General features: G+C 39.7%; 1 protein-coding gene across 2 annotated transcripts in view; it reads left to right on the top strand.

The window, feature by feature from the left end:
- Positions 1-13,524, top strand: part of nol4lb (nucleolar protein 4-like b) — a 126,353-nt gene extending 112,829 nt beyond the window's left edge. For both annotated transcript variants that reach the window (XM_036591733.1, XM_036591731.1), the window contains 6 exons: positions 7,581-7,942; positions 8,338-8,517; positions 9,514-9,702; positions 10,832-10,951; positions 11,200-11,404; positions 12,846-13,524. In XM_036591733.1, coding sequence (XP_036447626.1) covers positions 7,581-7,942; positions 8,338-8,517; positions 9,514-9,702; positions 10,832-10,951; positions 11,200-11,404; positions 12,846-13,060 — 1,271 coding nt within the window. In that variant the 3' untranslated portion in view covers positions 13,061-13,524. The remainder of the gene's footprint in view (positions 1-7,580; positions 7,943-8,337; positions 8,518-9,513; positions 9,703-10,831; positions 10,952-11,199; positions 11,405-12,845) is intronic.
- The last annotated feature ends 10,892 nt before the right edge of the window (positions 13,525-24,416 follow it).

Below are 24,416 nucleotides of genomic sequence, written 5' to 3'. Positions count from 1 at the left end.
TGGCACGAGCCAGGTTGGTCATATTACCGCTGGCGCATGGTAAGAAGATTGTATTGGGTGTTCATTGTTCACCTCAAATAAGAAATGAGGCTTGAGAAAGTAGCTGCCTGCTTTGGTGGATTAGTTCAGTGCGTTACTTTGGAAACACTTTCAAGGAAAGCTGAACAAGTTTCTGGTTTGTTTATTGAGAGGCACTTGGCTGGAGGGGAAGAAACAGTGTTTGTGTGTGTGTGTGTGTGTGTGTGTGTGTGTGTGTGTGTGTGTGTGCCAGTAGGCCCAGTACAGTGTGTGCATTGTTTCTGTCAGCCTAAATACAACGTCAACACCCCCCCCGCCCCCCCCCACATGCTCTAAGATTCTCAGAGACTCTATGTAAGTTTGCAATGTAAATTGCAAAAGCACCACATATTCTACCACTCAATTTTTGTGAGTTGAAAGAAAGACCATTTTTATTAGTATTTTTTAAAATAGAAGAATCTTACATTTAGGGTGAGATTCCCAAATAGGGATTAAGCCTAGCCCAAAGCTACATTTCTCTTTATATTGAGAATCTCCATTCAGAATACTGTGTACAGTGGAGGTTTAAGGTCCTCAAGTGGTGCGACCATCTAAGTGTTGGCCCTGTCATTATAACATCGCAAGTTCGATCCCCCGTGATGCCAAGGCCATCCATGGCCAGGAATTCCAAGAGAGCACAGTTTGCCTCACTCTCTCTGGGTGGGTAGGATGGCCCTCCCTCTCCCCTCTGTCACTCAGCGCAACGTTAGGTGATGTAACAGAACTGGTGGTTAATGTTCCTCCAAATACGTTTAACTGTCCAGTGATGTTGTGTTAGCAGCACTTCACATGGCTCAGAGTGTATCGCTGCTGTCGGAACAAAACCTTGTGTCTCCAAAATGGTAACTTTACAGGAGAAGGAAAAAAATACTTTTAACGCAAGTCAATGGAACCAGACTTTTTTCCAAGCCATTTTGGTTCATATCTTTTGGTCCATTCATCAGGAAATCTATACACAACTCTCTCTCTCTCTCTCTCTCTCATATATGTGTGTATATATATATATATATATATATATATATATATATATATATATATATATATATATATATATATATATATATAGTTTTTGACATAATTTGAAAAGATCTGTTGCCCTTCACATTATATGTTAATTTCATGACGAATGAACCAAAAGAAATGGCCCAAAATGACTTGGAAAGACATCTGGTTCCATTGACTTACATTAAAAATAAAGAACTTTTTTCCTTCTCCTGTAAAATTATCATTTTAGAGAAACAAGGTTTTCTTCCGACGACAGTGAAATACCAATGTATACCAACGTTAAATCCACGTTATAATAGTTATGTTACCAACCAACTACGTTTCACTCAGCGAACTCAGTGCCACAAAAGATGGACAGACCCTTTTCCCCTCAGTGTAGCGTTTTACTTCTTTGTATTACTTTATTGAAAAACGGGTGCCTTAACATGCCACAGACACATCTGAGAAGTCTGCAGTAGTGCGGCTGGGTTACCTATTATAGCTGAAGCTAGGAAAGACATTTCTGGGTTCTTAGTGTAACCTCCACCAGACAGTGTTTCCACAACATCCACTGACCAGAAAATGTTTAAATTAAAAAGATGACAACTGTCTCTTGACTGATGTTAAACTGTTAGCTCTAGCATCAGCCCATGTACAGATTTAATTCATAGTGGCTAAAATATTTCCCTTTGCTTTCAAATGACTTTTTTAAATTAAAAAAGCATATTCATAAAGGACTCTGCCTGCAGCAAAATTTTCTTTTGTGCGACTGAATTTGTTTAGTAGATTTATTATTTATTTAGACAGACGGCTAACAAAGTAATTTATTAGTTGTATGCACACGGTGCACATGCAGATTTAACATGTCAGCTTTCTATAGCATCAACTACGTTCATTACGCTGAGAAACTGACCTATAAAATAACAAAATATCAACCACTAATTGCTTTCATTGAAAATCTCTAACTAGTGCCATTGAAATGTAGGTTTTAAATGCCAGTTTATTCTACGTTTTGTTCCTCTTGACATGAATACGGATTTGCAGTTTTAGAATTTTGCGTTGGTGTAAAGGTAAAGGCCCAGCAGCCGGCAAGGTTTTGTTCCACCTCAGCCATCATAGGACGTATGTATATTTGAAAAAGACTCCTCTGTCCTTGAATTATAACATCTACTGTATAATTGAATTAACATGCAATCACTGTGATTCAGTTGTGGTGACGGGCCATCATTTAATCAAGACGCTGCATGTTTACACTTGCCCTTATTTAAATATTTAAATTTTACATCACACTGGTGTGGTGCTGGGGCAGAGTAGGTGGAGTCTATACAGGCCAAGCTGTGTTTAATGCTTAAGTTACACTTATCCTTTAAAAACGTATATGGACAATATCCAAATACAGGACTTCCTGTAAAGCCAAGAAACTTGGCCAATACCAAACTTGGCAAATAGGGCCAATAAGCAATTAAAATTAGCTTTTTGCTGAAATTTATAGAAAGTATAGAAATGCATTAGAAAATCCACAACAATGTGCGTGTAAATAACTTGGATATGATTGTGTGGCATCGTTTGTAAATCAACTCACGATCAGCCACTTAATTCATCTTGTTTGTCATTCTTCTGCGCAGTGATTTATGTTTGTTGACACAGTTTACACACACATGCATGCACACGTACTCTGAAACACCAAATGATCTGTCAGCATTCGCTAAACCAGTCAGAATACATCACTGAGAGAAAACCAGCAGCGCTTCCACCACCACATCTGCACTTCAAAGATCTGTAGACTCTCTTTTTCTAGACAGAGAGAGAGAAAATGAGGTAAATAGTGCGTTCAGCTCTTCACAGCTCCAGTGACAGACACATACACACACACAAAACAGTCCCAGCAGTGGAGATGTAGAGACACACGCTCTAGATGCATTAAAAGTGAGCTGTCGCAGCTGTCATTAAAACACACTTTTACACACTCTGAAGACACATCAGTGAGTCAGAGACGCTTGAGAGGCTGACTGTACACTGTGTCTGTGTTTGTATATGTTTATTTCTGTACATTTTAAGGACAGAATGTCCTGTCTGTAAAAAGCACATTCTGTCTTTTAAATTTATTTATTTATTTATTTATTTATTTATTTATTTATTTATCACTCAATCAATCAATCAATCAATCAAAGCCTACTTGTTTTAAAGCTGACATGGCAAAAACATTTCTTTTGGGTTACTGAGGTTAGGGGTCAGTTTTAGGGTTAAGTTTAGAAAGTTTTTATTACATTTAGATACTTCTATATCAGCGATGTTGGATTAAGACCAAAAAAGTAACTTTACAGAAGGAAAAAACAGTTATTGCTTTTGAGTAATTGTGAACCATTTCTGTTGGTCCATTTTATGAAATTTTGACAGTGTAAAAGACAAGAACACAACAGAAATGAAAAGGTTTGTTCTGACAAAAATAGAGAATAGCAGTTGATTTATAATGCACTACATTGCTCTAATAAAGGTGGTATTAATTGTAATATGGCTTTGATATTTCTTATATGCCCACTCGTATATTATGAAGAAAACAGAAAACTCATGAGGATGGCGTTGGAATACATTTTAGAACAGAACTCTTTGTGCATATGTGTAAATGTTTTAGTCGTTTCCATTTCATAATAATAGCACTTACAGTTGACTGAGGCAGATCTAGCAGAAATTTCACAAAATGACTTGTGGCAGAGGTGGCATCCTATGACAGCGCCATGTTTAAAGTTACTGAGTTTTTCAGTATGATCTATTTTACTGCCAGTGTTTGTCTATTGAGACTGCAAAGCTATGTGATCAACTTTATTCACCTGCTAGCAATGGGTGTGGCTGAAACACTTAAACTCAATAATTAGGTGTGTACCAAATCAATTGTCTGTGTGTGTGTGTGTGTGTGTATATATATATATATATATATATATATATATATATATATATATATATATAGATATAGATATAGATAGACAGACAGACAGATAGATAGATAGATAGATAGGTATGTATGTATGTATATATATATACACACATACACACACACACACACACACACACACACACACACTCACACACACGTGTCTGATATTATATGGTGTGGTGAAACTGGAGAGGTTTGGGGCAGTGCTGGCAGGCGTTCGGATGGCCTTCCACTCAACGCATGAATGCTCTTTATACTCTAATAAATAGGCGCCTGCCTCTGCCATGTTTACCCCTACACATTCCCTCTATACATCTCTATCTCTCTTTCCCCTCACTGGCCTCTATTCTGCTCTTTCCGGTGCCTCTCTCCTCTTTCACCACCCAATCCCTGCTCTGTGCTCCCTACTTCTTTCCCTCTTCCTTCCTCTAATACTTCGGCCTTTCTTGTCCTAACATGCTTTATCTTTCTAATCTGTTTTTCTCTCATCTGTAGAGGTGTGAAAATACAATTATCTCTCAAATCAGTTACTGGGTTCATAATTACATTTTATGTCACAACATTTAGAACAAAATTTAAATGGAAAAAATATATATGACTTAATTATTGTGATTACTTTGGGGTTATAGTGACCTTTGGTGTTCAAACGATGCTATTGACCTATCCATGCTCTATATTCTTTTACTGCTGCTGTTGTTTGACCCAGCAATTTTAATTTCAATTGATTATTGTGTGTGCATGTGAGAAGTTACACTGTAAGGATAGACTGGGTGTAGTTTAAGCTTGAATGATAATGTTGGTTTATTCAAGACATTGTCATCAGAATTATCATGAATAATAATAATGATGTGATCCAAATTTAGTCACAAAGTACCACATGTGAGCATTACAGAGCCTTACTTGCATTTTCCCTGGTGGTAATTACCAGCTGGGCTAGCCTCTAATATTAACGAATTAAAATGATAACCATATTCTACAGTCCGGTGGGGTGTCCTCATTCATTTAGTTGAAAGCCAAAATATAGTCAAACTGACAAAGCAGGATTTGTCAGTTAGCCAAATAATGTAAGCCAAAAGTTGATGATTTTCTAATGGGAATGTCCTTTAGCTCTTTTGCTGTTGATTTGGATTGGTTTTGGGCTTCCTATTGGCTTGATTTGGGGCTAGTTATCTAGTTAAACTGAGAAATTTTTCAATTTGTGAAATTTTAATTTCCTAATTGACACTCTTCTTCTGGACAAGCTTGTCTGTTTTACTCTAGTTTCTATGTTTCATTTGGGTGCACTTCAGCATTCCTTACTACACTGAGAACCTATATTATAATCCACCTCAGTGGTGTTCAAAGTCTGTATTGTATGCGGTGCTGAAATTTCCCTGTTGTGGGCTGGAGGTAAGGGAACCAGCCTTGTGACTGAAAGGTCGTCGGTTCGATCCCCTGAGCCGACAGTACGTGATTGAAGTGCCCTTGAGCAAGGCACCTAACCCCCAACTCCCCGGGTGCCGTGAATAGGGCTGCCCAACGCTTCGGGCAAGTGTGCTCACTGCCCCCTAGTGTGTGTGTGTTCTAGTGTGTATGTGATGTTTCACTGCTTGGATGAGTAAAAAGCGGAGGTGAAATTTCCCCATTGTGGGACTAATAAGGGTCACTTAATTGTTGATCTTAATTAAACATAAACATATAGGCTATGCAAAGTGTACATATGTAGCTATTTTAATATCGCTAGCAAACTAAGCACTCCACTAGCTACTGCAGTATGACTTACGTTACTCTGAAAGAGTTGCTGACAGCGTTTTTCCTGTTGTATTTTCGTACATTTTAATTTTAATATTACAGCAAAAACAAAATGTACAAGTTATAAAACTACACCAGATCTATTCTAACAATGTGACCTTTGAAACACATGAAAAGTGTAGTTTAAAAGAGTAACACATTCAGCCTCGCAGCAGTCAATCAAAAGAACACATCTGTAGGCAGAGCATGGATAAGTCTCTGTGTTGTGCGTTGTCATGTTTTTGAATTGCAGTGTATTGTCACGGTCTTGTGCTCCTACGCATCTCCCTTTTCATCTCTTCAACATCTAATCCTTTATCTCCACCTCCTCGTCCCTCTCTCATCCTCCTTCCTCCAGCTTTCTCTTTCACTCCCTCTCTCAGACCTTCGCTCTGCCCCCTACTTTGACGTTGTTCCCTCTTTTTCCTTTCTCACTCCCTTCGCCTTTTTTTCGCACTCCCTCTGTCCTGTTTGTCCCGTCCCTGCATCTCCCCACTCGCCCTCCATCCCTCCGTCTCTCTCTTCCTGCCTGGCTGCTCCTCCTCTCCAAACAATGATCGCCACAATCCCCAACCCCCCAGCACTCTGTCTCTCTGACACTCGCCTCCCTCCCTCCTCTCCCTCTTTTCTCCGGACAAGCTGACCCCAGCGTTGCCCAGCCTTCCCGTCTCTCTTTACTTTCATACATAATGAACCTAAGTCAGTGTGACGGTGGTGCAAGTGAGATGTATATTGTGATAAATTTCACTGGCATGGTTATGTTTATGATGTGGGGGTGGGGTGATAAGCCCTATAGGCTAAGGTTTGAATGTGCTCTCTTAAACTGATTAATATTGTACAGCTGTACAGTACCGCACTGCGCTGCTCACACACATGTGCGCACTCGTTCTTTCTCTCACACGTGTGCATGTACCTACACATACATGTTCATAGGTCTGCTGCATACAGATGACACCGTTACAGTGAGTCACTTCTCCACAGTGCCCTCTGCAGGCAGCATTGCTGCGTTTCTGCCTGGCTACTGTACTTTCAGAAGGCAAGAGGACCCCACTGGGATACATGCACTTCCAAAGCTTTAACACTATTTTCAAAATGTGCTTGTTTGATGCATTTTCCTCTGTAAAGGGTTGCAGTTCAGCTTCTTTCTGTGTTGCGTTCTGATTTTTCCTTTGCTGCTCCCACCTGTTTGAATGTGCTTTTAAGTTTCTTAGAGCTTCAATTCTTATGCAATTGTCTATTTTATTGTATTTTAGACGTAAAAATGTACGTATACATAAAACAGGAGAAATGAGACCGTGTACATATTGACAAAAGCAGAAGATCAAAACATTAACTAAGAGGAAAATCAAAATAGAGGTGTTTAAAATAAATAAATAAATAAATAAATTGGGCTGTGTAGTAGTCAGGCCAAATAGGCAAGCATGTGGTGTGTATATGCGTGTATGTACATGAAGATGAGCTAAGCTATAAGTTTATCTTTAAGAGACATTGATATAGTGAAGGAATCTTTCCTATTTCAAGTAGTACCATTCCAGCCTGCCCAGCAGAGAGAAGGAAACTCGTTCATATGCTGCCAACTTAGCAGGCAGATTATGCCAGTCTGAAATTAATGGTGCGTAAGCTGACTTCCATTGGATGAGCAGTCTGAACCCATTCAGTGTAGACAGAAGGAATTGTGTCTTTAAGAGTGGATGGGTAATTCTTAAATTCCTGACTTTGAATCTCGTTGCTTTTGGGGCTTCTCATTATTCGGATTCATTTACATGGGGATGTGCAGCGCAAAAAGAAAGTGCATATATTTTCTGCCACAATTCTGAAATATGTTCTTTCTTTGCAGATGACTCTTCCTCAGAAAGTGGGAGTGGCAATGGAATCCACAGCATGACTCCACCCTCTATGAGCGTGGTAGCTGTGAGTGACAGAGCAGGGGCCGGACCAGTGACGGGGTCATACAGTCAGGTTAACGGGAACGGGACAGGTGCGCCACTGGACTTCAGCATGACTTCGTCCTCCTCGTCCTCAGAGGACCAGCAGCCGGCGAACCTGAGAGAGAGAATGGGCCAGGCTCTGCCCACAGCTGCCGCCATGCTAGCCACATTTAACCCTGAACACTCAGAGGAACTCCGCAGAAAATTCTCCAAACCCCAACTGGCGTCAGACCTACACCTCGACAGAGACATCAGGGACTACGGCAACAAGGTGCTCTCTCTCTCTCACACACACACACACACACACACACATTTGGAAGATGGATCAAGTATTTGACCTTTTGTGGGAAATTACTATTTAGCATCTTTGGAGACCTTTGATGAAGAGTTGTTTATGCAGTTGATGAGACAGAAAGAGAAGGAATGCAACAAAGAACTGACATGGATAACAAGAAAGAATGTGCTGTTGAGTTTTACACACATGCACTGAATCATAAATGGAATTGAACATGCCAGGTAGACCTTGAGCTTGTTGTTTTCAGCAGCATATCCAGCCCACAGAGCTGCATTCTTTCATTTAAACCACTTTCATCTTTTTTTCTCTACAAGTGTACAGACCAAAGGGAAGCTCACTTTGGTGTTGTGTGGTTTTGTGTGTGTATGTAGTCTCCTCACTATGGCTCAGGGAGCTATGACTCCATAAAGATGGAGATGTGTGCTGAGGACCTGACAGTCAGTCGCTCTCAGGCTGCCGATGATGATGACGACGACCATGACGACCACGATGACAGTGACAAGATTAACGATACGGAGGGAGTGGACCCAGAGAGGCTGAAGGCTTTTAATGTGAGTAAACCATAGACTTTTTTATCATTGCATTTTAATTTATCAGGATATTTGTGGGTCTTAATAGTCTTAAATGTAAGTGTATGACTCTAAATGGAAAATGCCTGATTTCTGCATTATTAAACTCTGTAAATGTAAGCAAAGGCATTCAGAGTGGTTTGAAGTGAAGTGGTTTTTAGGGAAACTTACCAACCTGTTCACAGTGGTGGTGATAGGAAGCATCTGAAGTGATTAATGCCTCTAAAAGCTTGATCACAGAAAGCTATTACATGAAATGGTTATGAATACGTTGCCTGATACCTGAGACATTGTTTACGATGGTTTTGAAGTAAGATTTTGGCTTTTTTTCTAGTTTTATTCTTATTATCATAATAATGAAGAAGTTGCTGTGCGCACAGTATGGATGCAGAGATTCCATCTATGTTGAGCTGACTGCATTACCTACAGTGGAATCCTTCTCTTCCCAGCTTTTACAGCTTTGCCAGCTTTCTTAGATTTTTCTCTTTAGCTTTGACTGATTTGTGCAACTACAGTTGTGTGCAAATGTTTGAACATCTTGGTCAAATTAATTATTATTAGTTTTTGTTAATTGTTAATACATCTCTACAAAGAACATATGTAAATACAGCATTTTTTCTATTTAAATTTTAGGTCACATTTTCTGTTCATTTGCTGTGTTAAACATATGGGGAAAAATTTTAATGTAAAATTTTACATAATGTTTGCACAGGCCATGTTTTATATTTTTTTCCATATTATATTAAAGTCAGCAAATAAACAGTAATTGTACATAAAACTGTGCACAAGTGTGTTCTCTGTAGAGGAGAACATCAACAAAACATCATTTGATGACCAAACTTTTGCATACTTACATGGGAAATTGCAAATTCAACCACACGTTGTTGGGGGACACAGAAATGAGCATGATGGTCTTTCAAATTTATTACAATTGCTATTAAAAAGTTCTTAAAAAGTCTTATGTCATCTATTCATTAGATGTTTGTGCGCCTGTTTGTGGATGAAAACCTGGACCGCATGGTGCCCATCTCCAAGCAGCCCAAAGAGAAGATCCAGGCCATCATCGAGTCCTGCAGCCGTCAGTTTCCAGAGTTTCAGGAACGCGCTCGCAAACGTATCCGCACCTACCTCAAATCCTGCCGCCGCATGAAGAAAAACGGCATGGAGGTACGGTGACACATACATTCACAGAGTGCTCAGTCATTTTAATATGCTCTCAGTCGTGAGAGGAACCCTAGCTGCCCCGTTACATTGTGTGCACACTTCCTAATGGATGCACCGGTAAATAAAATGCCCGAAAATGGCTTTTTGTTGTTTATAAATAGAAGTCAGTTAAACACACTAAAAGACATATGTCACGTATATTATCTTGAAGCATCTGTCCATTTTTGATTTTCAGCCGATCTTTTTGAATACAAGACGTTAATACATTTGTGAACATTGTTGTACAGTCCCATTTGAAAAAAAAATACATAGCTGTGTATTGTTTTGTTACTTGTGTTTTAGTTTCAAATACATTGTTTTATTCCAAACACTAAAGTACATTTTGTAATGTATGCTTCACATTTTCTTTCCATGTAGGATGGAATGGTATTATTATAATGATGATTATTAATAGAAAAATATATTATTTTGTAGTTTTAAAAGTGCTTAAAAGTATTGAATTTAATTTTTAAAACTGCAGCACCCCTGGTTATGATAAGAACATTTTTCCTTGTCGGACACTCATATAACAAAGATTGAACGCTCCTGGTCAAATTACAAAATTTGCTGATTTTTTTCCAGTGAAAATAAGTTACCATACTTAAATATGACACTTTTCTGCAAATTGTTCAGCACATTTCTATTTATTAGATGTTAATATATTTTATAAAAATACAGTATAAAACATGCCATAAGTCTTGCATAGGCCACATTTAATGTTTTTTTTATGTTTAATTTTCTCCAGTATACTAAATTCAGCAAATAAAATGCAAAGAATATGTTCTCTATTAAGGATGTGTTAACTTTTTTTCACTTAGAAAATCAGCAAGACGTGTAATTTGATCAGGGATGTGCAGCTTTTCCATATGACTGTATAAAGTTACTGTTTTGGAGACAGTAATTTTTCTTATGAAATTATTAAAGCTGACTACTTTCATCTACCATATACTGACCCCTTGTGGCCAATTAAACCGCACACCTTTTCCTCTCATTTAACACTCTGTTGACAGAATTGTGTGAATTGATTTGAAGTTGCTGGGCAGCGTTCTGAGCTTGTTATATGTTATTGGTAAATCTGTGTGTGTGCTATTAGACTCGGCCCACGCCGCCACACTTGACCTCAGCCATGGCAGAGAACATTCTGGCTGCTGCCTGTGAGAGCGAAACACGAAATGCTGCCAAGAGGATGCGGATGGACGTCTACCAAACACACGTCAGTATCTGTGTGTGTGTTGGGAGTAAAGGGTCGGGGTGGGGTATTCTGAGATCACTGATTCCCAATCCTGTTCCTGGAGAACCCATACTTTGGCCATTATACGTTGTCCCTGCTCTAATGCACCGGAGAATGAATGGTTGAATATTTAAAATTGGTTCATGAGGTTAAATGAGCTTCAAATGGATTTCAAAGGTAAAAGTCTGATGAACGTGTCTGAACAGTGTTTTTCTCTCTCTGTGTCTCAGGAAGATCAGATAGCTCTGGATAAGGCTATCTCTCGTGAGCCGGTGCCCTTGACCCACTCTGCATATTCTCTGGCAGCCTCAGCCTACTCCCAGGACCAGCTGTACATCAACGGAGGCCTTGGGTACACTTACCGTGCGTATGGTGGCCTGGGAGGCAGCATGCAGCACCCTATCTCTCTGACGACCCCTACAGCCCAGAGCAATGGTGAGAAAATTTCTCTTGTCTGGTGTATGTCAAGTTATCAATCATGCATCCTCTGATACAAGAAGGGTTACAAGAGTGTTCAATCAAGTGTTTTTAGCAGAACCACAGATTCCATCTTGTCCAGTAATTCAGCTTTACTCAGTCCAGTCCTCATGCCCAGCAGACGATCTACAATTTTGCTGTATCCCAGCTCCCAGTACACCTGTAACCGGTATTCAGTGTTCTTAATGGCTTGGTTCTGGTGTGTTAGGAGCAGAGATAAAGCCAAATGTGCACTGTCTGGTCAGCCCCTGAGGACTAGGTTGAGAAACATTGCTGTAGATCTTGAAAGCTCTTTGGATAATTGGAACATCTCTTCCTTCAGTCGATTCTATTTATATTCACCGCACCCTGAAGCATGCAGAGAGGATAATTTCAGATTCCTCTCATCCAGCTTTGCTGTCTTTTTTGGCTGCTTCCATCTGGGAAGTGCTACAAGTCAATCAAATCTAATTAACCCATTTCAGGAATAGCTTGTTTTTTTTTTTTAAGTGATGAAGTCAATAAACTCTTTTCTTTATGTTGTGTATCATCATTGATAACATTATGGCTAGCTTATTGTAGTCTCTTGTAATAATAGATTTATGAATTCATATAATTCATGTTTGCATTATGGATGTATTTTTTGCCTACATCCTTGTGAACCCCTGTATTTTGTATAGTACTATGAACCACATACAACAGTTCAGGATCATTATTCAGCCAACTGACAGATCTAGTGTTCGTACTCGAAATCACATATTGTGTACTGTATAGTGGGAACTGGACTGTGTTTTCTACTGGTCTTCAAAGCTACAGCTTTAAAAAGTCTCAGCTTTGGGTTCATCTGTTTAGTAAACCTGTGTGATTTCCAGACACACCTGTTTTACTCCTATTGCGAGTCATTTCATTTTCATGACATTCGTAGTTGGTAATATGAGCTAGTTTTACTGAATAATAAGAATTTTGACTCCACACGGGAGCCTAAAGTCAACTGATTGGTTGAGTTTCTGTTTTATCCACGTTATGGAGAAAGCTAACTTTTAAATAGACAAAATAAACAAACCCACCTCAAGGCCAGCAGAGAAAGCTGCTCTGTGCAGCAGGATTTGGTCAAAATGGAAGTGGCAATCGTCAGGGTCCAAGCACTATGTGCCTTACTGAAGCCAGTAGAACACAAATGGGCAAAGTATTTTGAAGGCCTCTATTTGTAGTAGATGTGGGTGGTTTAAAATGAGATGTCTGCCATATGTAGTTCACACTGATCTTTGGTAATGTAAGCAACAGATTTTGAAAAAAGTAAATCCCAAGTATCTAGAAAACAGTACAATAGTTGTACATGATCTGTATGTAAATAGCTGTTAAACTCAATCAACTAATTCCACAGCAATTACAGAATTATTTGGACTCTCTCTTTCCGTAGGGCCTACTGATCTCAGTATGAAGTCTCTGGCTTCAAACTCATCTACGTCAAGCAGCAGTAGTCTTGGGCGGAGTGCAGGAGGCGGGACTTCTGCCCAGCTCAGCCATACGGAAGTGGCAGCGGTGCGCCAGCTGATCGCCGGCTACCGTGAATCAGCAGCCTTCTTACTGCGCTCAGCAGACGAGCTGGAGAACCTCATACTGCAACAGAACTGAACCGCACATTCTCCCTTTCCTCTCATCCCACCATTTCTCACCCTCCCCCTTTATCTCTCTTTTTCTCTCTCTCCTTCCATCACCTCTTGGACTAGCCAGCCTCTCCCTGTCATTGCCAACCATCTTCCTCATCCCTAAAAGCCTACAGATCTGAAGATATCAGGAGAGAGACGCCGATCATTGCATCATCATGCTAACACATTCAGATTGACTGGATGGAGCTTTTGACCACAAAGATAGAGAAAGGAAGGAAAAGAAAGAAGATGAATATAGGAGGGTGAATGGGGGTGTTACTGGTGGGGTGCTGCATCAGAGAAGAAAAGAGCGCTGTACAGCAGTTTTTGCTGTATGTATGTGCTGATCCTGTGAATCATACACCCCTCTACCCCTCAATGCCCCTAGGCTCACTTACTGAAACACTCTTAAATCACATTATTTTTCCTTTTAAATCCCCCTCTGCTTTTGAAAGCCATTGATTTCTGTTTTCTTTTGTTCTTAACCTACTTAAAAGAAGGCATTATGCTGTGCCAATACTCCGGTTTAGCACTAACTAAATGAAGACACTTTTCTTGAATCGAGGCTAAAGAAGACGCCTGGGAAAAAAGAGAACGATTAAAGAGAAAATGTAAGGAAAAGAAAAAAAAAAAAAGAAAAAAACGAGAGAGAGACCTTTGCTTTCGCTGTAAATAATCGCGCTCTGTGTTCTGAAGCACTTTTTTTCCACTCGCTCTGACCTCTCCTCCCCTAACGACTCTTTTTTGCTGCGGGGAGAAAATTGTGTAACTTATGCATAAGAATATACAGGTGGAGCTCACCTGGAAATACCTCAGCCTGTCCGAAACCCCCATCCCTGTGTGTCCCAGCCCCTCACTCTTTCTGTCCCGGGGGGAGAGAAAAACGGCTCCCTCTTCTCCTCTACCTTATGTGTCTAGTGCCTCGCCAAGACCTGCAAGAGGCAGTACATACAGGGAGTGAGATTTGTTCGTTTCTGTAGTTATTTAATTGATTTATTATTATTTTTCTTCCTTGTTTGCTTCTATAACGTGATGTACATATTCAAATCTGAAAGTATTGATTACAGAACTACACTGGAATTACACTGGAATCGAAGAATTAGAACTGAATGAAGTGTTTCAATGAGGTAAATATCTCCACTTTCAGTTATTAGGTCTTTTTCCGGGCCTCTACGCTTGCCGTAGCTCATCTCTCAAGGCGTTTCATCTCTGGATGCCAACTCTCCACTCCACTTCCTTTCCTACGGGTCACCCTTTTTTTTGTCTTTAATTTTTTTTTAAAACTTCCTGCCGCCTCTCCTCTTTGATTCGTCCCTCTTCCGTGCTCAGCTTTGGAGCAGAGGAGGGAAGGAGGTAGAGAGGGATGGAGGGAAGATCTGTTTAGTCTTTTTATCTGTTGACTTTTCTTGAAGGCCATTAATTCACTCTGCTGCTAAAGGACTTGGACTTTACGCCACAGACCTGAAACCTCAAGCCTCCTACACAACCAGAGCACCTCAAAGATGGAAAAAAAAAAAACAACGAAAACGCAAAAAAGGAACCTGAAATGGACAAGAAAACGGAAAACTGTATCAATATGAATCCTTAAAAGAAACGAATACTGCCATCTTAGTTTTAAACCATTTTGCATATTTGCCGGTAACATTTGTTTATCTCTGAGGGCTGTTTGCTTTGTGGTTGCATTTTTTTTTTTTAATTTAGAGTTCAAGTGCTTCAGTGTGTGCTTAGCTCCAGAGATCAATAGGGATGAGCTTTCGCCTGCTCACACGCACACACACGCCCTGAAGGGGCTCTCCTGTCTCACCTGTGCAGTCTCTGGGGAACTGAATCTTTAGAAAGAGAGAAGCTGTTTTGAGTTAGTGAGGCAGGCTTGACTGGAGTGTCACTGTAATTTTGCTCCTCTTTGCACACTGAGGCAGTGCTGGTCTGCTACTATGGAGCTCCTGCATTTAAAAAGCTTGAGGTTGCACTGTTAGTGAGGAACAAGAGGAAGAGTATCGCAATGCAAAAGATAATCAAAAGCGTTCCTCATCCTAAAGGAAAGAGACAGAGAGAGAGAGATGTGGAGAGACTACCTAGACCCAAATGTGAAGGCTCCATAATCATTGCATTCCACTGATGGACCACGCTGTTACTGAGGGAAAGGTACCTTTCTGTGACAGTAGGTGTGCTCTGTGTCTGTTACCCCCTTGTACTCTAGGCTTATTTTCCACTTTTGCTTCTTTATTTTACAACTGGAGATATGAGGCTAACTTTGATAACAAACACTACAACTCAGCAGTCACCCAAATTTGTAAATGCATCGTCCAGACGAGCAGACTTGTCAGTGTGGGTTAGGAAACAGCGTGACTTACTGCGAACTGTAAAAATGAACAAATACTATGTTTTAGATAGCAAGGGTGTTGTGCTGAATTCTCCGCTTTGCTCCGGCATCACACAGACACATGGACCCAGCAGATTACATTTACAGTTTATTTTATATATCTTTTATATATATATATATATATATATAAATATCTATATCGCTGCTGTCGGAACAAAACCTTGTATCTCTATATTTGTGTCCTTTTTCAGTTTTTGGCATAATTTGAAATTGTCTGTTGCCCTTTACATTTTGTATAAATTTCATGATGAATAGACCAAAAGAAACGGCCCAAAATTACTTGGAAAAGTGTCTGGTTCCATAGACTTGCATTAAAAGTAAAGTACGTTGTTTCCTTTTCCAGCAAGTTACCATTTTGGAGATACAAGGTTTTGTTCTGACACATATATACATTTAACTGTTAATCTTAATTTTTTAACTGAACATAGACATTTAAAAACAGAAAAACAGAAATGATGTGCATGCTCATGAAGCAGAGTGGGATTCTGCAGGAGATGCAGAATTTGGTACGACATCCTAAAATTACTGCCCACGGCGTTCAGTTTACAGTTCTAGTTTACAGTAATGTAAGGTCATACTGTCTCCTGAAGCACATCAACAAGCCTGCACAATCTTAATGAAGATCCTCGATGCAGTTTGGGTGGGTTGAGAGAAGTTTTGGGGTTACATTTACTGAAAAGATTTGGGTGACTATTGACTCCTAGTCTTTATTAGAAGCATTAGACTTGTAGCTCCAGCACTAAACTAAAGAAGCAGAATTTGGCCCCAAACATGTATTTGCTGATAAAATACATCATAGGTAAAAATACATAGGTAAAACTGATGTTAATGTTAAGACTAACAGTAACTATTAATTGGTTAACTGCTATATTTCATTATGGTTTATTGGCTTAATTATGGGTCCAGTGAGTATAAATTGTACGCATATGAAAAGAGAAACAACAGCCACCCATCTCCCTGGTAGCAGATATGCATAGTAAAGCATAGATATGCATAGTAAAGCAAGTATAATTCAAAACACATGTTCACTGAACTATATACAGCATCTATACAGCTGAAATGTGCATCTCTGTACTGAGATCAAACTTGGTGTTAAAGTGCACTGTGTATATCTAGCCACTGAAATGTCCTTGTCGGTGTACGTACTGTATAAAGTTCAGTTATACATTGTGTTTCCAGCATTGTCCACTGTGTAGCACTCCAAATGAAGTGCTGATCTCACAGTATATCTGGAACTGCTATATTTATATAGCTCCCACTATAAATCCAGAACAAGATAAGAAATGTTATGCTCTATATGAGTCTTGGTAGACTGTCACATTTGATCTCTCTCTATAAAATTAATGTCTGATTATCGAATAGAAATGTGGTTGGCGTAGTGGCAAGGATGAAGAAATATGCAAAATGACCAGTCCTCTCCTCACTGTGCTTATGCTGGGTTTCTTTTTATTATTGCTCTCTTTTTTGATGGACCCATCCCTTTGACTCTCTGTCATATCTGTTCTTTCTTTCTCTCTCTCTCTCTCTCTCTCTCTCTCTCTCTCTCTCTCTCTCTCTCTCTCTCTCTCTCTCTCTCTCTCCCCCTCCTTCTCCTTCTCTCTCTGTCACTTCCTCCTCAGCCTTTATTCTGTCAGTACTCCACACTTAAAAAAAAAAAAAAAGATTCCTAGATGGTCCTTAGCTTGGTCATAGGGTTCTAGGACTTTATGAAGGTTCTTTAAACATCCTCACAAAAAAAAAAAAAAATCTTGAACTGTCCATTCAAGGGTTCTTTAGGGTAACAAAGGTGGTTCTTCAACAGCGTCGCTCCAAAGAACCCTTTCTGGCACCTTTATTTTTAATGGTGAAGCATCTGATAGATGTAGGCCTCTCTCATCTCGTCTTTCTCTCCCTGCTCCGGGTCAGAGCGATGGAGGGATGGGTCCCACTGCTTATTAAAACGACTCGTGTCGAACGCTGCTGAATTTCTACTAACCTCACATACTCCTACCAACCTCACATGCCACTGAGCTCTGCTAACGGTTTCTTGAAAAATTGAGATTGTGACAGTTATGCATTTGTACCATAGACAAGGGACTGCTCACGTCTTTTGTGGAGAGGTTGTGAGATCATTGAGGAAAAGAGGCTCTTGCTAAAAGCTCCTGAACCACTCATGCGCTTCTCTGGAGGCCACTCTCTCCAGATCACGGACAGCTACTTTTTACGCATACGAACTGTAAGACAAGGCAAACGACAATCTTGGAAGGTGTAATTAGTTCGCTGTTTGGTTTTCCCTTCTCTGTGTTCTCTCCGTGTGCAGCTATTGTTTACAGTGCGTATGGAAGAGTGTGGGGTATTTTAGCCATAATCAGAGCATCTCTCTGGCGTCCCGGACGTCCAACCCTTCTCACTACCTGCGGAGGACTCCTAGCGGCCCACTGTCGACTCCTTTTTATCTGATTTCTATTTTTTATTATAATTCTCACAATTACAGTTATTTTTAAATTCCTTTTTGTATTACAAGTAAGTGGTCTTTTCAGAACTATTTTGTACAACACCAACATCCCAAGTGAAGTTATCCTGTATGCCTATACATTCCAACGAAGGATGTCAATATGTGAAGCAGTTGACCAGACCCAAGTCACCAGGCACTAGAGACATACTGAAGACAGCCTACTTAAGTGCTTTTCTACGGGGCAGTTTCCTGAACATTTACTCTTAGCAAAAATTCTGTATGTGTAGAATCATTTTTAAAAGATCCATATTTAAAGAACCATATAAAAACCAGATTTTCCATCATAGAGACGAACCATTTGACCATGCAAAGAACCATTTATGCATTCAGATGGTTCTTTGAGTGTTCATGGTTCACTATAGAACCACTGCCTTTACTAAAGAACCCTTGAAGAACCATTTTTGCCATGCTGGTGGTGGATCACCATTGGAAATCCTTTTTAATCCTTCTAGGATTGGGCTTAATCTGGGTTTGGGAAGCTGCCCCTATGGCTTAAAGCTCTGATCAGGAATGAAACTAGAGGCTTTTGAACAAAGACATTAAGATTCCAGCACTGATTGCTTGGACCCCTAAAACACCACTACTACTGCAAAAGCCCCTCATCATATGTGTAATCTGTACACTTTCCAGGCTCTGTGTTTAACTCTAAACTAGGCTTGTGGCAGTCAAAACACCGTTTCTGCAGTTCCTTTTATGGGGCCCTTAATAACCCTACAAAGGCAAAGTGCATTTACATCAGCGTTAAATTAAAATAAGTTTGACCGCCATTTTTTAAAATACAATCACTGAATGTTTCAGTTCTCTCTGGTTTTCTTGTAAATAGTATTACAGCGTCGATTTAATCTCTTATCTCTCATATCCGTTACTTCCTTAAATGCGTCATTCAGAGAAAAAAAGAAATTGCTTGGTTTCAGTTTTTCTGTTGCGACTGTACTTTGCCTTCAAAGATTTAAGCTGACCTGATTAGCACTCCTAACATTTATTTGGGTGATAGATGTCCATCGTGAGCGAACACGCTTAAGCCCTTAATCTGTGGATAATACATCAGGGTTAGGTGGCCTTCAGGGCTTTGTTTAGTTGATGGGTGGATATTTTACCATAGAGGCTGTCTACCAGTCAGTGACAACATGTGCAGTGTACACACACACCGACAGATAGTCCTTTGGTTCAGACTGTGCATTCAGGTGTGACTCTGGTTACGGTAGCTGCTAAACTTAAAACTACACACACGTAAACTTAAAAAAAAAAGGTCTGTTTTTGGCCAGATGTATAGCTCAGCAAAAATGTAAGGAGAAAAGAAAAATGACTTTTTATTTTTCTACCGCAGTGGTGTACAGCTACAGTCGAATCATCCTGGTTTCTCTCCATAGTCTGTCTATTTCCATTTAGTGGTGCTTTAGTTCCCTTGAAATTCTGTTTCCTCTGTTCTCCTGCTTTACTGTATCAGGAGATACTGAAGTCAGCTCTGCTTTGAATATGTACCTTATATACCAATGGGAAACGCTCTCTATCTCCTCTTCATTTTGGACTCAGTGGAAGTGTGATGTTTACATGTACAGATTTTTGAAATTCTCTTTTTTCTTTCTTGTTTTCTCATTGTTTTGTTCGACTGGAAGCAGTTCTTCCTCTCCCATTCCCGTGCATTGCTTAATTTAATCTGACTCCTTGTTTATTGAAGGGAAATGGGCCTGTGTCATGTTGATTTCAGCAATGCTTAGGCGAGTCCTGTCCTTGAATCGAGACAAACCTCTAATCCCTCTTTCAAACTGCTGACGGCAAAAAGTCGAAAAACGAATGCTCACTGTAAAACGATCCTCTGTTCTGACTACTGGCCGGGACACGGCAGTCCATTCCTCCTGTGATTAAAAGCCATTTACGTGCCCTTCTCTGGGCTGACGTCAAGTATTAAATTACGAAAACAGACGAAAAAACCTCAGGTAAATGACTATGTATGTAATTGTTAGTCTTACTGGCAGCCCATTTCCCTCTTTAATACCACTTAAATTATATTAAATAATTTTTCTTTTTTATATTTATTGTGTTCTATATAACGGTGGATACTTTTTTTCCCAGTACATGTGGCTAAATATTTTAATTCTTTAGAAAAGTGTTGACAAATATATATGTGAAGAAACTGAAAGATAAAAAAAAAAAAAAAAACTTAGAAAAAAAAAATCAATTTCTGTTTGTTTAATGCGAAACAGCATGGGTGGCTCCTAACATATCACTTTGATTAATGAAAACCAATGATTTGAAGTGAAGCTTTCTTCAGTGGGATGTCACTGCTGAGGTAAAATTTCTTCAAACATGACATTGTGACTTTTTTTTTTCCTCCCAAGCTGTACGTCACAAAGCTAAATATGCTAATAAAATCGTGTGCTATATATCAAACAGAGCCATTGAATATATTTCATTTGTTCAACAAGGGCAGGCCACAGAGGGGGCTGCTGCTGTCATGTTCTGATAAAATATTCCTCAGGGGAGTCAAAGGGTGGGCAGACATACAGCAGCGCAGAGTTCATATTCTCTGATTAATGTACTTAAGTAACTTTGACTTGGCAGAATTTGTTTTTGTTGATCGTTTTCAAATGGAGCATGTATTGGACAAATATTTTACAACCACTGGGAATCACTGTGGTGCTCATCCAGTCCTGCCTGCTAACCTAGCCACTCATCTGTAGGCTAAATAACACAACCAAACTAACATTAGTGTAACTTTTACCTCAGTTATCTAGAAAAATAAAGAAAACAGACGTTTATTCGACACAAAACAGACACCAGACACGAGTTTTTACCCTTTCAGCCGAAGAAGCTGAACAAACAAACTTTAGCTTTTAGCTTGCTCTGCTTTTCATCCGATGAGATGAGATTTGGCTCGTCCCAAAAATCCAGACCAAAGCAGTTGTAGTTCTTTTAAAAAGCTACTCCCACCTTCAAGATACATAAGGGGGTTTTTCCAGCCTCTAAACTGGACAATCTGACTTTAGAGACTACTGTGAATGAGAGTAAGCATGTTCATAACATGTAGCTGTGGTTAATTTTCATTCTGGCTGGAGTGTCCTTTTAAGTCAAACGTTAAACATTTTAACTCCACTAATATTATTCAGACTGAGTACAACTTCATGTATTTTGCCTGAATTAATCCTCCAAACCCTTCTGATTTCATACTGGTCAGTACAACTATTGCAATGAAAATGAACTGTTTGTGGATGGTGACTCCAGATATATCAGGAAATTAATTTTTATTGAGCGTCAACTCTTAACTGAAAGTAAAAAACTTTCAAATATATAAGGCTTGTAGCTGTGGTGCATCGAGTGAAATATACATTCCATACATTTTGCTTCTGTACTGTTTCCAAGTGAAACACAGGATCAGGGAGGGCCTCTGAGCTAGCTAAGCATTTTGTCTCAGTGATTAGAGGGTGTGGGAGGAGGGGGAAGTGAAACATATTATAATTAAATACTGCCTGCTGGCATGTGGTGATGTAATCAAAAATCAGAAGATGTTTTATATATGGGTAAAAGTCGTTGTGCTTCAAATAAAGATGACAGGAAAAGAAATCAGTCTTTTAAACTGCCCCAGATAGCAAACATATATCGGTCTGCTGGCTTGCACCCCGCTGTTTGCCACTGCTGGTCCACCCTCGGACCACCTAGATTACTGTCCTGCATACAAGCTTCAAGTAGTTTTTAATCTCAAATAGATTTTAAGTGCACACAGCTTTTTGTTTTAGTCAAGACAAATACTACAAACTCAGAAAAAAAATAATGACCAAGTCTTACATAAATTAATTTTATTGAAAATGTTGTTGCCGATATTGAGCTAGATTAAAATTCTTTATTAAACTCATTTACAAAGTACAACTATAGACAGGAGGGAGGGAAAATAGGTAAATTGGACTCTGGGTGGAAAATTAGTGATGAAAAGTGGAATTTTGTCTAATACTCTGCTTAACCACTGGTGGGCCGCCCGGAAAACGCTGAGCAAAACACCAGTGGACGGCCAGCTTTGCCATCAGTGGGCCAACAGTGGCCTATTATCCTCTTGCTATCAGGGGCATGGTTTGGTGAACTGTGAATAATTTGACCAGGGGCATAAAATAACAGTAAAATGGTCAATTCTGATTTCAGGTTGACCTCAAGCCCTGTGGTTTGATGAGAGCAGTAGATGAGCACAAGACAAATGTTTATAATAAACACTGGTAAAAGGCTTGAGAGGCTAAACCGAGCGTCAATAATTAGGAAGCCCAAGAAAAGTGGGAGTTTTACTTTATTAACAAAATGTCCGTCTATGAGTGCTTTCCAAAAGCATGTCCGCATGAAAATTTAAGTAGCATCATCATTAAAAGATATTACCCAGACCTTTTAAAACATTTGATCTGTGTCACTGTCTTATATGATTTTTAATTAATACTCAGTTTCTTCTATCACTGTTAAGCTTTGCACCAGTCTGTAAAGCACTCTGGGTATTAAAAAAGTGCTCTACAAAGAAAGATATTATTATTATATTCCCATCATAGAAGTATGACAGAAAATGAACGAGATCAAATGCAATACTTTTCTATTCCTGCTTCTTTGCATATTAGCTGGAGCACAAACTACTTCCCTAACAATGTCCAAGAATGAACAATGAACCAGTGTTCTCCTCAGCAGAGGCTGGATCACAAAAGCTTTTCTTCAAAATGTTTGATTCTTACAGTTCTTCTCCACACAAACATAATCCAAACAATTCCGCAATTAAAACACCATGAAAATGAAAAAAAATGTGTGCAGCTAAGAGAATTCAATGATTTTTCAACATCTGCATAATTCAATTATCAAGAAGTAAACAAAGTGGTTTAGAGTGGTTTAATAGAAAAAGAAATAGAATTTCTTTACAGTGGTGGTGACAGAAACCAGGGGTCAGATATCTGCAGCACCAATACAGCCCTTTTACATGTGTCTGAGTTTTTAAATACAGGGTGATTCAAAAAGATTCATCCGATTTCAAAGTGCTATATTTTTAACCATGAGGCGCCTAGGAACCAATCACATACCAATTGAAAGAGGGGGTCATAGAGTTTCTGCTCCCTTCAGTCTGCGAGGAGATGCGACAGAAAGTGTTTTGCATTCTCCACTTCAATAAGAGTGAATCCGTCATAACTGTGCAGTGTGATTTTGGTCGGCAGTGAACCTCCAACAGCTCAGAGCGTTCGTCTTTGGTTCCACAACACTGGATGATCTCCGAAATCGCACTGAAAGAGCTGTGAGTGCAGCGACACCCGACATGCTCAATCGAGTATGGGATGAATTTGACTACGGCATTGATGTTGTCTGTACAGCTGGAGGAGGTTCATACTGAGACCTTGTAAAATAAAAATATCCCATGTTTTTATCTATGAAATAAAAAGGGGGAACAGTTCCAGTTTCATGGATTCTGACCATGGATACTGTTGAAGTGTAATAAACTATGTTGAAGGCCGTAGTTGGGTACTAAGTAACTCTGTAAAGGTTCAGTGTTTGGATGAGCCCCATTTTATATTCCTATTAAATATTTTAGCAGTAAAAAGACACCCAAACACACCCCTGGGGTAGCTCAGTTCTGGAGAGACAGAGACGGCTACTGTTATATATGGATAGCTGAAAAAGTGACGCAGTTTTAAAAAATGATGCACGATTTGTCTACTGTATGGTAGCCCACATTCAACTGGATTGTATGCCTATTCAAATTAAAGGCTACCTATCACCTGGTAGTACGATTCAAATCCCATAACCCCAGCCCTGCTTTTAATCCCTGGTTACTTCATGTCTTGTGGTGATGCACCGGACACTCGCTAGCTTCTGGTCAAGTTCTACACAGCCGTCTTCTCTAAAACTAGGTGAGCAAGTGATAGATGTGACTGATACATAGCAGCAGCCAACCCTCTCTGTTGGCCAAAACAAGCAGAATGTGAGACATCGGCCCGTCTGCTCTGCTGCCAGGTCCTTCTCAGGAATTTCCAGTGTGTTTTTAATTCAGTTACTGGGGACAGCTCCAGCTGGGAACAGGCCACCAAAGCAGGGACTGTCCCCAGAAAACAGGGACATCTGGTCACCCTAACCTGCATGTACAATTCCGCCATGAAAGGATTTTTAAAATACACTTTAGGCCAAAAGCAGAGCAAAACTATCGGAAAACGATGTCTCCGGCTTTAGGCAGTGTATTCATAACCACTTCATGTAATAACTTTGTTATTTTAGAGGCATTAATGTCTGGTTCCTATTATCACCACTTTAAACAATCCAGTTAGTGCGCAAGTTTCTCTAGAACAGAGCATTTCACATCAAACCACTCTGAACTACCTTATTCATAGCTTACCCAGTTAATTCTGCAGAAATTTTAAAACATGGGTGGAATTCCCCTTTAATCTAACCGTGGTGCTATCAAAGCACTGTTCAGTAGACCTTCCTGACCACAGTGAGGTAAAACCACACTGTGTGTGACTC

The sequence above is a fragment of the Colossoma macropomum genome, unplaced genomic scaffold (assembly GCF_904425465.1).
Source record: "Colossoma macropomum unplaced genomic scaffold, Colossoma_macropomum, whole genome shotgun sequence".
NCBI lineage: Eukaryota > Metazoa > Chordata > Actinopteri > Characiformes > Serrasalmidae > Colossoma > Colossoma macropomum.
The sequence above is the reverse complement of the archived record's forward strand: the minus strand, read 5'-3'. Positions and strand labels throughout refer to the sequence as shown.